General features: G+C 53.4%; 1 protein-coding gene across 1 annotated transcript; it reads right to left on the reverse strand.

The window, feature by feature from the left end:
• Positions 1–84: 84 nt before the first annotated feature.
• Positions 85–10,494, reverse strand: SH2D7 (SH2 domain containing 7). The gene is given in 7 exon segments (XM_027123739.1): positions 85–1,716; positions 3,151–3,209; positions 3,212–3,830; positions 5,200–5,408; positions 5,699–5,868; positions 8,905–8,994; positions 10,290–10,494. Coding segments are annotated over 7 exon segments (1,374 nt in total). The 5' UTR covers positions 10,466–10,494; the 3' UTR covers positions 85–1,665.
• Between the last annotated feature and the right edge of the window lie 1,243 nt (positions 10,495–11,737).

The raw sequence follows: 11,737 nt of genomic DNA on the forward strand, positions 1-11,737 counted from the left end.
ATTCACTGGTGCCTTTTCTCCTTGAAATTCCACCATTAGCAATTCACGTGGCTAAGCCTTGCCTTCCCACTTTAGGCACCAACTTTTATTTCAGTGCTTAGGTCCTTGAGGGGAAGACACATCTGTGCCCCAAATCTTCGAGTGAGCACCGTGAAGAGATGTTGGGTGAAAAGCGTTTCCATTTCCCTCATAGTGATAGTCATTCCGGTGAGGATTTATGGAGTACGAACCATGTATCAGGTACAGGGTGACCAGATCACATAGGGCTGGCCAGCAAGCGCCCACTGGCTGGCTCCCCAAACGGCCCAGCAGCGCCCAGGCTGACCCAGGCGGCCAGCCAGGCTTGGGCCTGCCTTAGGAGGGGTGACCAACTGTGCAGCCTTGAGCAGGCTGCTCATTTACTCTCAGTCCCTACAACCCCCCTGGGAGGTAGGGACTCTTAGAGCCCCGTTTCTGAGAGCGAGACACTGCATAGCCAAGAGGCCACTGTGGGTAGGTTTTCCCCACAAATGTGAACTGAGCCAACTCTGCCCAGGGAGGGGGCCCGAGGTGGGCTGTGGTGTTCTCTCTGGGGAGGGTTAGTTGCCTGGGGGCAGTGGGCAGGGGGCAGCAGCCCAATTGCTCACCCTTATGGAGGTGGGGACACATGGGTATGAGGGGGAGTGGGATCCCAAGGGAAGGGGACAGAGGAGCCAGGCTGGCCTGAGGGAATGGCTGTAGTGAGAGGCCTGAGGGCCCCATGTGTAGAGCTGATGCCTGGGCAAGGCCTAAGGGCCACCAGGTGGGGTCTGGGTCTCATGGGAGGGGTCTGAGAGCCACCCCTAAAGGCCAAGGCTGGCTGGAGGCAGAGGGCAGATGAGGGTGACCTGGTCAGATAGGGACGCCAGCAAGTACCCACTGGCTGGCTCCAGAAACGGACCAGCAATGCCCAGGCTGACCGCCTGGCAGGTGGCTGCTCCTCTCCGGGTCTCCGTCTCCCCGATCTGCAGCAAAAAAGGTCAGACCGGGTCTGCCCAGCTTGCGTTATGAGGCTGGGATGAAGGCGGGGGCAGAGAGGGGCTGAGGGGATGGTCCCTGGGAGCCCAGGTGCCCCAGGGTCAGAACCATCACCTCCGAGGACGGGGCTTTGCTGCTACTTCCCTGGTTTCTTGCCCCAACCCCCCTGGGGCAGGAGCAGGGATGTGGCCCTGGGCCTTCCCTCCTTTCTGCTGATGGGGCCACAAGGAGGGGGACTGGTTGGTCTCAAGAGCAACTGAATGACATCACTAGGTCAATTAGGAAAATGCCAGCGCTGCCACAGGGCCTGCCCCACGCTCAGTAAGTGTTCAGTGGTGGGAGGTCAGCACGGTCAATCCGTCCAGGCCCAGCCTGCTCATCTTGGAAATGCGGGTGACCTTTGGCCAGTCCCCACTCCTCTCGGGCCTTGATTTCCTCTGGATGGGTGGGAGGCACTGGGGAAGCAGGGCGCAGCCCTGAGCTGCAGGCAGCTGGAAGGTCCCCTCCCATCCTGTCCCCTAGGCTGTCTCGGAGCCTTGTTCCAGAGCAGGCTGGTTCGATCTGAGGGTGCAAGAGGTACCTTCAAGCAAGCTGAGAGCTTCCCAGTAAGCCCTGGCATAGCCCAGATACCGGGAAACCCCCTGGTGAGCTTCAGAAAGCCAAGCCTCCTCAGGATTTGTGCTTCTTGTCTGTGAAGAAGAGCCTCCGGAGCTTGTCAGGCTGCAAGGAGGGAGAAGATGCTAGAGCCTGGGTCCCTGGACAGGGAGGAGAGAGCCAGGCTCAGAGCATCCCTTGGCAGCAACTGGGGGCTGGGGCTCAAGGCTGGAGAAAGGCCAGGTTGGAATATTGATAGTTGTTCCACCACCCCTCTCAGTGCCAGAAATTCCACTCCAGTCCTCTGGTTTGGATGAAGGATTCGCCCTCTCTGGCTAAGGAGGCTAAGGGAAAGTGGAGAAGAAAGGCCAAGTCCCCCCTTCCCTCACTGGGTCCCCTGGGGTCCCCAACCCCAGTGCTGTCTGCCCCAGCCGTGCCCTAGGTAGAATGGGGGTGGGGATGTACATGGCGCCACCGGGGACCGGAAGGACTTTGCAGCTAGAGGAAGAGCAGACATGGGTTGTGGCTTCTGTGGTTCTTAGAAGGGCTGTCTGCAGGCAGGATCTGTGGTCCCGGGCGTCAGGACCTCAGAGGCAGCCTTGCACCAGGCGAGCTCCCTGTCCTGGGGTGCGTGGGCACAGCCCTTCCCTGCGGGAGGAGCTGGCAGAGCTTCTGGTGAAGGCCTTTCAGCTGGGAGCTCGGGGTTTTGCTGTTCAAGCGGAAGAGGAGGTCTGCACGTGCCCGAGGCCTGAGGCTGTGCCCTCGGGGAGTGGGCTCTCCCAGCTCATCGGCTCCAGGTGTAGGCAAATACGCTGGGGCTGAGGGTCCAGGAGGGTTCCTCTGCCTCTCTGGGAATCCTGACCACCTCCCTCTGCCCTCCTGATCCCTGCTTCCCCTTTTCTCCTTTCTTATCAGAAATCCCCAGGAATAACAGCTGCTCACTGACAGCCATCTCTGTGTCCTGAGCACATAAGGATGTCTAGCTTCACCTCCTGGGCAGCCACCCCTGGACACATCCATAGGACCAGCCCATTTTACAGATGAGGAAATGGAGATCCTGGGTAGACGCTAAATAAGAATACAGGATGCCCGCTTAAATTTGAACTTCAGATAAATGAGGAATAATTGCACTATTGGGGACATAGTTATGCTTAAAAATATTACTCATTGTTTATCTGAAATTCAAATTAACTGGGTGTCTTGTATTTTATCTTGCTAAATCTGGCAATCTTAGTTGTGGGGGAAACTATCTTGCCCAAAGCCACGTGGCTAGGGAGTGGCTGAGCCATGAAAAGGGCCAAGGCAAGTCAGACCTGGAGCCAGGGCCCTTGTCCACCTCTCTGAGGCTCTGAGACGCTTGCAGTGGCCAAGAGGGAGGGACAGGAGTCCTAGTCTGCCACAGAGAAAGACATCAGAAGGGCCTGGAAGCCTCCATCTTACATCCAAACCTAACATCTGCCTCTCCCACCATCTCTAAGCAGAAGTTAGGGCTGAAAAGTTCTGGGCAGTGGCAGTGACCTGACCTGCCCATGCCTGAGGGCCACAGGTCCCTCGTATCACCCCACCCATGGAGCCCCCCTTATGTGTCCGTCCAGTCTCCTTGCTCCTGGCTGCCGGGATTGTTCATAGGTGTTCCTGGGCTCTGGGAGCTCTGGGGCCCCCAACATCCTCTCATAGCCACAGTCTGTGGACCCTGAAAGCTTGCTATATGTGGGACTTGCTCCAGGCTAGGGGGGCCTGGCTGGGCCACCCCAGCAGACTGTGATCTGCTCGTAGGTACTGCTGCCTTCTTGGTCTGGCACATCCCTGGCCTCCTCTAGGAGGCCTTCTGCCCAGATGAGCTCATAGATGTCTGCAGAACGGCTCAGTTTTGGAGACCCCTGACTCCAGGTAGCAGCTGAGGATCCTAGAGCCTCAGAACTGGGGGGCAGGAGAAGGCCCCAAGAAGTGGGAGACACTCTAGGGCCGTGGTCTGGGCTCACCCCAGAGAGGGCAGGTCCCGGGCCATCAGGCTTGTTCTGGCTTCCATCTGAGAGTCTCCTCAGGGCCTCCTTGCCTGGGGAGAAGGCCTGGCTGCTGGCTGGGACTGGCCCCTGCCTGCCAGACACATCTGTGCCCCGGCCTAGCCGTGCCTGGTTCATCCTTCTCAGGTCTGCATAGATGATGTTGTGGGGGCCTCCAAAAGACTCGTCCAGAAGGGAAGCACTCCTCTCCGGGAGGGGAGGCACCTTGACGGGGGCCTGGGGAGAGAACGACAGAACCTCTTAGAGGTTAGCCTGTCACTAAGTTGCCTTCTGGTAAACTGCAGGTTTCTCAGAGAAGCTGAGGCCCCTTGTCTTGGGCTCAGTTTACCTGACGGTTACGTGCAGGGGTTGGTTGACATTCGGGGTCCCTGCCAGCTTCATGCTCTAGGACTCTGAGTATGGTCCTTATGTTGGCATTCAAGGCCAGGGGTCACGAAATCTACCTCCCACCCAAGATCATCCTGCCCTGCTCCTCTCCCCCCAAGAGTGGTGGTCCCTCAGAGCCCCCTGAGCCCACCCACTCACTGCTCCCTTCCCCTTCAGAATGGTCCGCCCCCAAGTCCATCAATTGTGTATTTATTCAACAAATATTTAGTAAGCACTGTGTAGACACCGTCCTAGGTGCCAAGGGCTCAGTGATGAGCAAGACCACCTCTTGGGAGTTTACATTCAAACCTGGAGATGGGCAACATACTGCTCTGTTGTATAGTTTAATGTGGTTGATGTAATATATGATACAATAATATATCACAAGATAATATACTGTCAGCTCACGATCAGTACTATGAAGAAGAACAAAGCAGAGTAATGGGATAGGGAGAAAGGCTGGTAGGAGAGGGGATATTTTCTATAGTTTAGGTGGTCCTCTCTGAGGAAATGACATTTAAGCAGAGAATGGAATGCAGTGAGAGTAGAAGCCATGCAGATGTCTGGTGGGAAGAGCATTCCAGGCAGTGGGTACAGCAAGAGCAAGGGCCCTGAGGTGGGAACGAGGTTGATGTGTTCCAGGGAGATCCAAAGGCCAATGAGGTTAGAGAAAAGTAAAGAAGGGGGACAGGTAGCAGGGCACCTGGTGAGGCTCTTGTGGACCCTGGTGAAGATTTCAGATTTTATTTTAAACATGAGGAGAAGCCCTCGCTGTGATCTGATATATATTAAGAAAAATCTCTGTGAGTCCTTCCTGTGAGTTGCTGTGGAGGAAAATAAAGTATTGACTCACAGGCATCCCACTCTACAGTTTACAAAGGGATTTTTCTGACATTTCATATCCATTCCCTCATTCAAGCCTCACAGGAACCTCAAGATTGGTAAACTGAGGCTCAGAGAGGTTATGTGACTTGTCCAAAGTCACTCAGCTAGAAAGGCCAAGCCAAGGTTTGAACCAAATCCACCGGCCAGAGGCAGGCCACAGCATGGGTGAACCACTGGGTAATTCCAAGCTGGGCTGCTCCTCTCTGGGCCTGGCACTCACCCTCTGCAACCTGAGGGGATGGCCAGTGTGGCCTCTCTGGGCCTGATGGTGGACGTGGCACCCACATTCCTGGTCTAGCAACCCTGACTCTGGGTAGCCCAGAATCCTCCTCACCTCCATGCTTTCTTCCTTGGGGAGGTTCCAGGGACTTGCATCCAGGCTCTTCTTTTTGTAGAGGAAGGAGACCTGGGGCTTTGGAGAGGGGCGGGAGCTGGCAGCCTTGTCTGGGACCACCGTGGGGGACACTGCAGCAGGCGGGTTTTCCAGGCCCAGATTGGTCTGATGGAGGCCCAGGGTGATGGCGTCATATAGATCACTGTTCTCTAGCTGGAGGTGGTGGGGACACAGCAGGTGTGTGGTCATACACCCCTGGCCAGCCTCTAGCCTCCTGCCAGAGACTGCTGGCCAGAGATTGAAACATTCCCACCAGGTCCCTGACCTCAGGTAGAATGCTTCCTCCATCTCCCCTTCTCAAATAGGGATCATGACCCTGCACTGAGTGCCCCTGGGTGGCAGGAAATAGGGCAGGCAAGGAAAGACATGTGGTCAAGTGGTGGACACCCCTGGCCCGGGCACCCTGCCCCACCCCACGCCCCCCGGGGAAGAGAGGTACCTACCCGGGGGCAGGCAGCAGCCAGGGTCTCCCCGAAGGGCTCAAACTGCACCTCCTGGTAATGGCGCACGAGCTCAGCCAGGGTGCCATGGCTCTGGGTGCCCCCTGAGATGAGGTAGCGCCGGTTTTGGAGCTGGTTGATGACAAAATGCCGGCAGCAGTCACTGCCCCTGCAACACAAGCACTTGTGGCCTGGGGCTGCTGACAAGTGGCAGCCCTGCCTTGGCCCAGGGCCGGAGCTGACCCGGGGCCATGCTGCCCCCTTGGGCCTTGACGTGCTCCTCTATAAAGTGGAAGTTGACATCCAGCAAACACAGCCTTGCAGGTGATAGGGAGCGGTTTTTCAACGCGCACCCTACCCCCACCCCCGCACGTCAGTCAGGGAGGAAAGGGCCAGGGCCGGGGTTAAGGGGGAGTGAGGCACTCAGCTTGGAGCATGGATGCAAATTTAAAGGGATGCCACAAAGTTCAGTAATCAAGATAACTAATAAAGCAATATTTTAGAAAATCAAAATTAATACCAAAATATCCATGATGAGCGAAATATCTAAGGCTTAAAAGATGAGGTCCGAGCCCACACTTGCACAACTCAGCCTTACTCATCTCACCCAAATCCCACCCAGGCCGAAAAGATGGAGTTCCGGCTCCCATCTCCACTCCAGCCTGTAAAGTCCCACCCTCTTCATTTTCCTTTTTTATGGAAGAGTAACGTAAACACAGTGAAGTGCACACGTCCTAAGTGTGCAGCTCGATGAACTTCCACATATGAACATTCCCAGGTAACCACCGCTTAGAGCAGAACAAAACATTTTCCGGCTCCCCAGAAGACTCCCTCGTGGCCCCTTCCAGTCAAACGTAGCCACCACTCTGACCCCCATCACCATAGATCGGTTTTGCTTGTTATGGAATTTCACCTAAATGGAATCATACAGTATTTCTCCTTTGTGTCTGGCTTCTTTCACGCAACATTCTATCTTTGAGATTGATTCATGTCCATGTAGAATTAGCTTCCTTTTTTCCCCCCATTGATAGGTAGTATTCCATTTAATTAAATCCACAATTTATCCATTCTGCTGATGGACATTTAGATTATTGCCACATCTGGGCAATGATAAATAAAGCTGCTCTGGACATTCTCGTACATGGCTTTTGCTGAATATATGTATTCATTGCTATTGAGAATATCCCAGGAAGGAGAACTGGGTGAGGGATACATGTATGTTTAGCTTTAGTAGATTATGTCGAATTGTTTTCTAAAATCATTGCCAAGTATGAGAGTTACAGCTGCTCTGCCTCTTCACCAACTATTAGGTGGCCTCTGTCTTTCCACTGTAGCCATTCATTGTGGTTTTAGTTTCTATTTCCCGGATTGCTAACGCTGCTGAACACCAGCTCACTGTCCTTTTGGACCCTCTTTTAGGAAGTGCCTTTATTTTGCCTGTGTCATCTTTGTCTTGCTGATTTGCAGGAGTTCTTCATATAGTCTGGACATGAGTCTTTTATCAGGTGTATGTATTACAATACAAAACCTCTCCCGCACTGCGGCTTGCCCTTTTATTCACTGAATGGTATCTTCTGATTCACAAAAGTTCTTAATTTTAAAGAAATCCAATTTGTTAACCTTCTTTTTTATGGTCAGTACTCTTGTGTCTCGTTTAAGAAATCTTTGGCTGTCTCAAAGTCATGAAGAATATTTCCTATGTTTTCTTTTCCTATGTTTTCTTTTGCTTTTCTCACTTGGGTCTGTGAACCATCTAGAATTAATTTTTATGTATGGTGTGAGGTGGGGGTCATTTTTTTCCATTTGGATATCCAATTGCTCCTGTACCACTTATTGAAAAAACCAGCCTCCCCATACTCCTCCCCCCGCCGCGACCCCCGCCCTCGCCCCCGCTGAATTGCAGTGGCGCCTCTGTTGCAAATCAGGTAACCAAATGTGGGGGCCTGTTTCTGGATTCCACTGGGCTATTTGTATATCTTTGTGCAGCCCCACTTTGATCTCTTTAATAAGCTGGCACTCCACCTAAGATCATGTTTGAAAAAAAAAGCCCTGATGCTGAAAAGACATTTGAAAACTGCTGAGTTTGTATATTTCAAAGTGCTGAGGACCATACCTGGCACATAGAATAACAATAACTATTTTAATAATGACTAACATTTATTTATTTACTATGTTCCGGACACTGCACCAAGCACTTTTAAAGGTATAAACTCATCAAACCCATTCAACAATCCTATGCAATATACCCATTTTACAGATGAGGAAATGTAGGTGCGGCGAGGCAAAGTGACAAGCTCAAGATCAGAATTAGAACTGGGGCAATCTGAACAGATGATAATTTTGAATCTGAATCTGAGGCCCTTGAGATTTGCCCTGGAGCCCCAGCCTCCCTCCCTCCCTAACTAGGGGTGGGGGAGGGAACTTCTTCCTTTTTCTGCCTCCCCCCACCCAACCTACAGGCTCTGACGTCGCCACCTCTGACTTCATCCTGGCCATCTTGTCTCCTCTTCTCCATGCCCACTGCCTTACCCTAGCCCAAGCTTCCTCATCTAGCCCAGACCTCACCCCTCAGTGGTCCCCACTGCCCCCACACCTCCAGCACCTGTCTTGAGTCCTCCTTCCATAGGCTGCCTGAAGTATCCTTGCAAAACCTAAGTCTGACCAGATGACCCTTCATTGTCTACAGACATAGCCAGACATCCAAGGCCGTCCTGAGCTGCCCCTGGCCTTCCTCTCCAGGCATTGTTCCACTGGAACCATGTGTCCTTCTGCACCTGGCAACTTGTGGTTCCCAACACCTTAATCTGCCCTGTCTCTGTTCTTTTGCATATGCAGTTCAATCTACTGGAAAGGCCTTCCTAAACCCCAATCACACCTCTTTTTCTGCCCAGCAAGTTGCTGTTCTTCCTTCTATCCTGTACTCAAAATCCACCTCTGTGAAGCCTTCCCCAGCCTCCCATCAGGAGGAGGTTCTCCCCTGCCCCCCACCAACTCACCCCCTTAAAGGTGGGTGCTTCATCCTAGTGTATGGCTGCTGCTGGTTAGAAAATGTCTGATGGACACGGACGGATGACTGAGGGAGTGAGGGAGTCAGGGCCCAGGGAAAGCCCAGCAGTGTGGGCTGGTGGAGATTCCAAGCTTATCTGCAAGTCTGGCTTGTGGAGCCAGAGCCCGCCTGCCCTTTGCAGAGGGCTTCCTTTCTTACCTGTAGGACAAGATGTAGCCGGTGGCCCGGTCGCTGAGGCGGATGAGGAAGGAGCCAAGAGCTTTGTCCCTGAGCAGCTGCTCTGTCTGCCTGGGCAGAGGACATGCCATTAGCTGGGGCTGGGTCCCCACAACAGCAGGAGCAGCCTGACTTAGACCAGCCTCAGAGTCCCTGCCAGCCATGCCCCAGACCCAGTGCACCGATCTCCAACCCTTTATAGAGGACTCCCTCAGACTTTCGTCTGGTTCTGTGGAAGACTCAGTCTGGGGCTGGCTGGGTTGGAAGCCCGAGGTCACATACACACCCCGCCCCCCCACTACTGCCTCGCCATCAGGCACAGCAGCCACTGACCCTCCCCACCTGAATGTCCCTGCAGCAAGAAGGAATCCATAGAGCTTGAGATTTTTAGGTTTGTGGGATCCTTGCCTCAGGACTGCTGTGTACAGTTGTGCAGGATATGTACTACACAGTAGTTTCTGCAGGGAGAAGGCGTTGGTATGTCTGGAGCCTGACCACAATGGCAACTCATAGGTTCTCATCCCCTTCCCTGGCATGTCCCCTTCAGCCTCAGGCAGCTACGGATAGTTCTAAATGATGCCATGGATTTTGGAGGCGTGGTGGAAATTCCAGCTTTCTTCTGATTTGGCAGTACATAGACCAGATATTTCCTCACCCACTTATTCACCAAATACTTGCTGAGTGCCTGCTCTATGCGGGACCAGCTACAAATTTTGCAGGGGTCAGTACTACATGAAAACCTGGAGCCCCTTACTCAAAAAGTAAGAATTTCAACAGAGCAGAGGGCCCTGTGTTACAGTACACGTCAACGCCCGTGAATCTGCCTGCTTCAATGCCAGGTGCTGGCCAGGAGGACCTAATGAGTGGCTGCATTTGTCATTCCTTCAGCTAGTGCTTTGGCAGCTTGGAGATCCAGCCCAATCAGAAAGCCAGCCTCCACATCTTGGCCCGTATTCCTAGAGTAACTGTATATCCAGGTTCGCCTGGGAGAGTCCCCACTTAGAACAGTTCTCCTAGTTAAGTCCTCTTACTAACAGTGCTCTGGTTTGGATGATGAATGAAACAGTCCCCCTAGTAATTCATCGGGTTATCCGGAGCTGTTCTGAATGCATCCTTCTCCAGCCCGCTCCTCTCTGTTTCTCTGGCTGCCTGACAGCCCCAGCCATCCCAGCCCTACACTCAGAGCCGGGGCCAGTGCCTTCGCCCACCTTGCCCACAGAAGCGGCTGTCAGAGAACTCGGCATTCCTCAGTCTGTTCCCCCACCCACTGCTTCCTGGGGTCCCCGCCTAGCCCAGGGAAAGGGGCTAGCCCCTCGGCCCTGGGGGGCTAGGGGCCACGCTGGGCACATGGACAGGAGCAGCCTTACTTGCGGGTGATGAATCCGTGAAACCAGGGGGGCAGGGCTCCATTCTGCAAAATGAGGGGGGCCTGCGTCTCCGTGAACCACATCAGGGCCAGCTCCTGCAGCTTAGCCAGGGCCTGGCTGTCCCCGGCCCCCTCAGGCTCCCTGACCAGGCTGAACTGCCTCAGGTGGCCCTCCATTCTAGCGAGCACTGATGTGGAAGCAGAGCCCCGACCACCCGTACGCCTCTATATCTGTGGGCACCCCGGCTCATTTGCCTGAGTCCATGCCCTCTCCAACCACCCGCGGCACACAGGAGCCCTATTGTCACCTCTGACAATATGCGGCTGTTTCTCCTCTCTGATGCTCTGAGGCGGGGCACCTTGGCTGTCTGGGGACATTGGGGGAGGGTCACATTAGCAGTCAGAGAGGGGCAGGAGAGGGATCCTTGACTTCCTGGCTAACAGATGAGCTGCCCCACTGGGTTTGGCCCCTTCGCCCAACCTCCGGTCTTTGTCTCAGCTAAAGAGCAGACTCTGGCTAAAGTCCAAGCACTGCCACTGTTAGCAAAGTGGTGAATTTAAATTCTACTTATCCTTCCTTCATGGCGGCCACTTGTATCTTGGTGAAGTTCCGTGCTGATTAATTCCTCTTTCCACTCAAGATTTATTGTCTACTGTGTGCCACGTACATCTGGGCCCTGGGAAAAAAGCAGCAACCAAAACGGCATTTTGCCTCATGGCACATATGTTCTAGTGGAAGGAGACAGATAATAGACAAATACATATATAGAATATGGGGTCAAGTGTAATGAGCACTCCAAGGAAAAGGGAGTGGAAGAAGAGAGCACGGATTGTGTTATTTAGATAGGGGGTCAGGTAGGGAGTCAGGGTTGGGGGAAGCCTTGCTCAGGAGGTGCCACTGGAACAGTGAAAGAGAATGCCAGGCAGGTACCTGGGGGAAGAGATGCTGCTCCCAGCAGAGAGAAGAGCAAGTACAAAGACTATGAGGTGGGACTCTGCTGGAGATCCTGAAAAGCAACCCAGAAGCTCATGTGGCTGGAGGAAGAGCCCTCTTCCTCTGGAGTAGATGGGTCCCCTAGAAGGGCTGCCATAAGGCTTTTGAGAGGAAGCACTGCACCAGTGAGGGCCCAGGATATTTGTTCACGCAAACATCCCTGAATCTCTAATGTGTTCCCGAGTTTCACAGCAGAAATCCAGGCTCGGTTGACAGTGAGGCAGGGGATGTTGCAAACAGTCAACCCCAAGGATCTGGGTTAGAATTCCGCTTCCATCACACTGACACAGGCCTCAAGGCGGTTTCTAAGTGGTTGCAGATAGCTCAATTTCTTCATCTGTAGAATGGGAATAATTTTTAAAAAGCTACTTTCTAGACTCTAGGGTCATTGTGACAAGTAAACGAGACAGCATAATGGTTAAGAATGAGGGAACATATATATAAATTCCAAAACA

This window comes from Aethalodelphis obliquidens, unplaced genomic scaffold, assembly GCF_003676395.1.
Source record: "Aethalodelphis obliquidens isolate GAN/ISIS:26980383/991018 unplaced genomic scaffold, ASM367639v1 scaffold26, whole genome shotgun sequence".
NCBI classification, from domain to species: domain Eukaryota; kingdom Metazoa; phylum Chordata; class Mammalia; order Artiodactyla; family Delphinidae; genus Aethalodelphis; species Aethalodelphis obliquidens.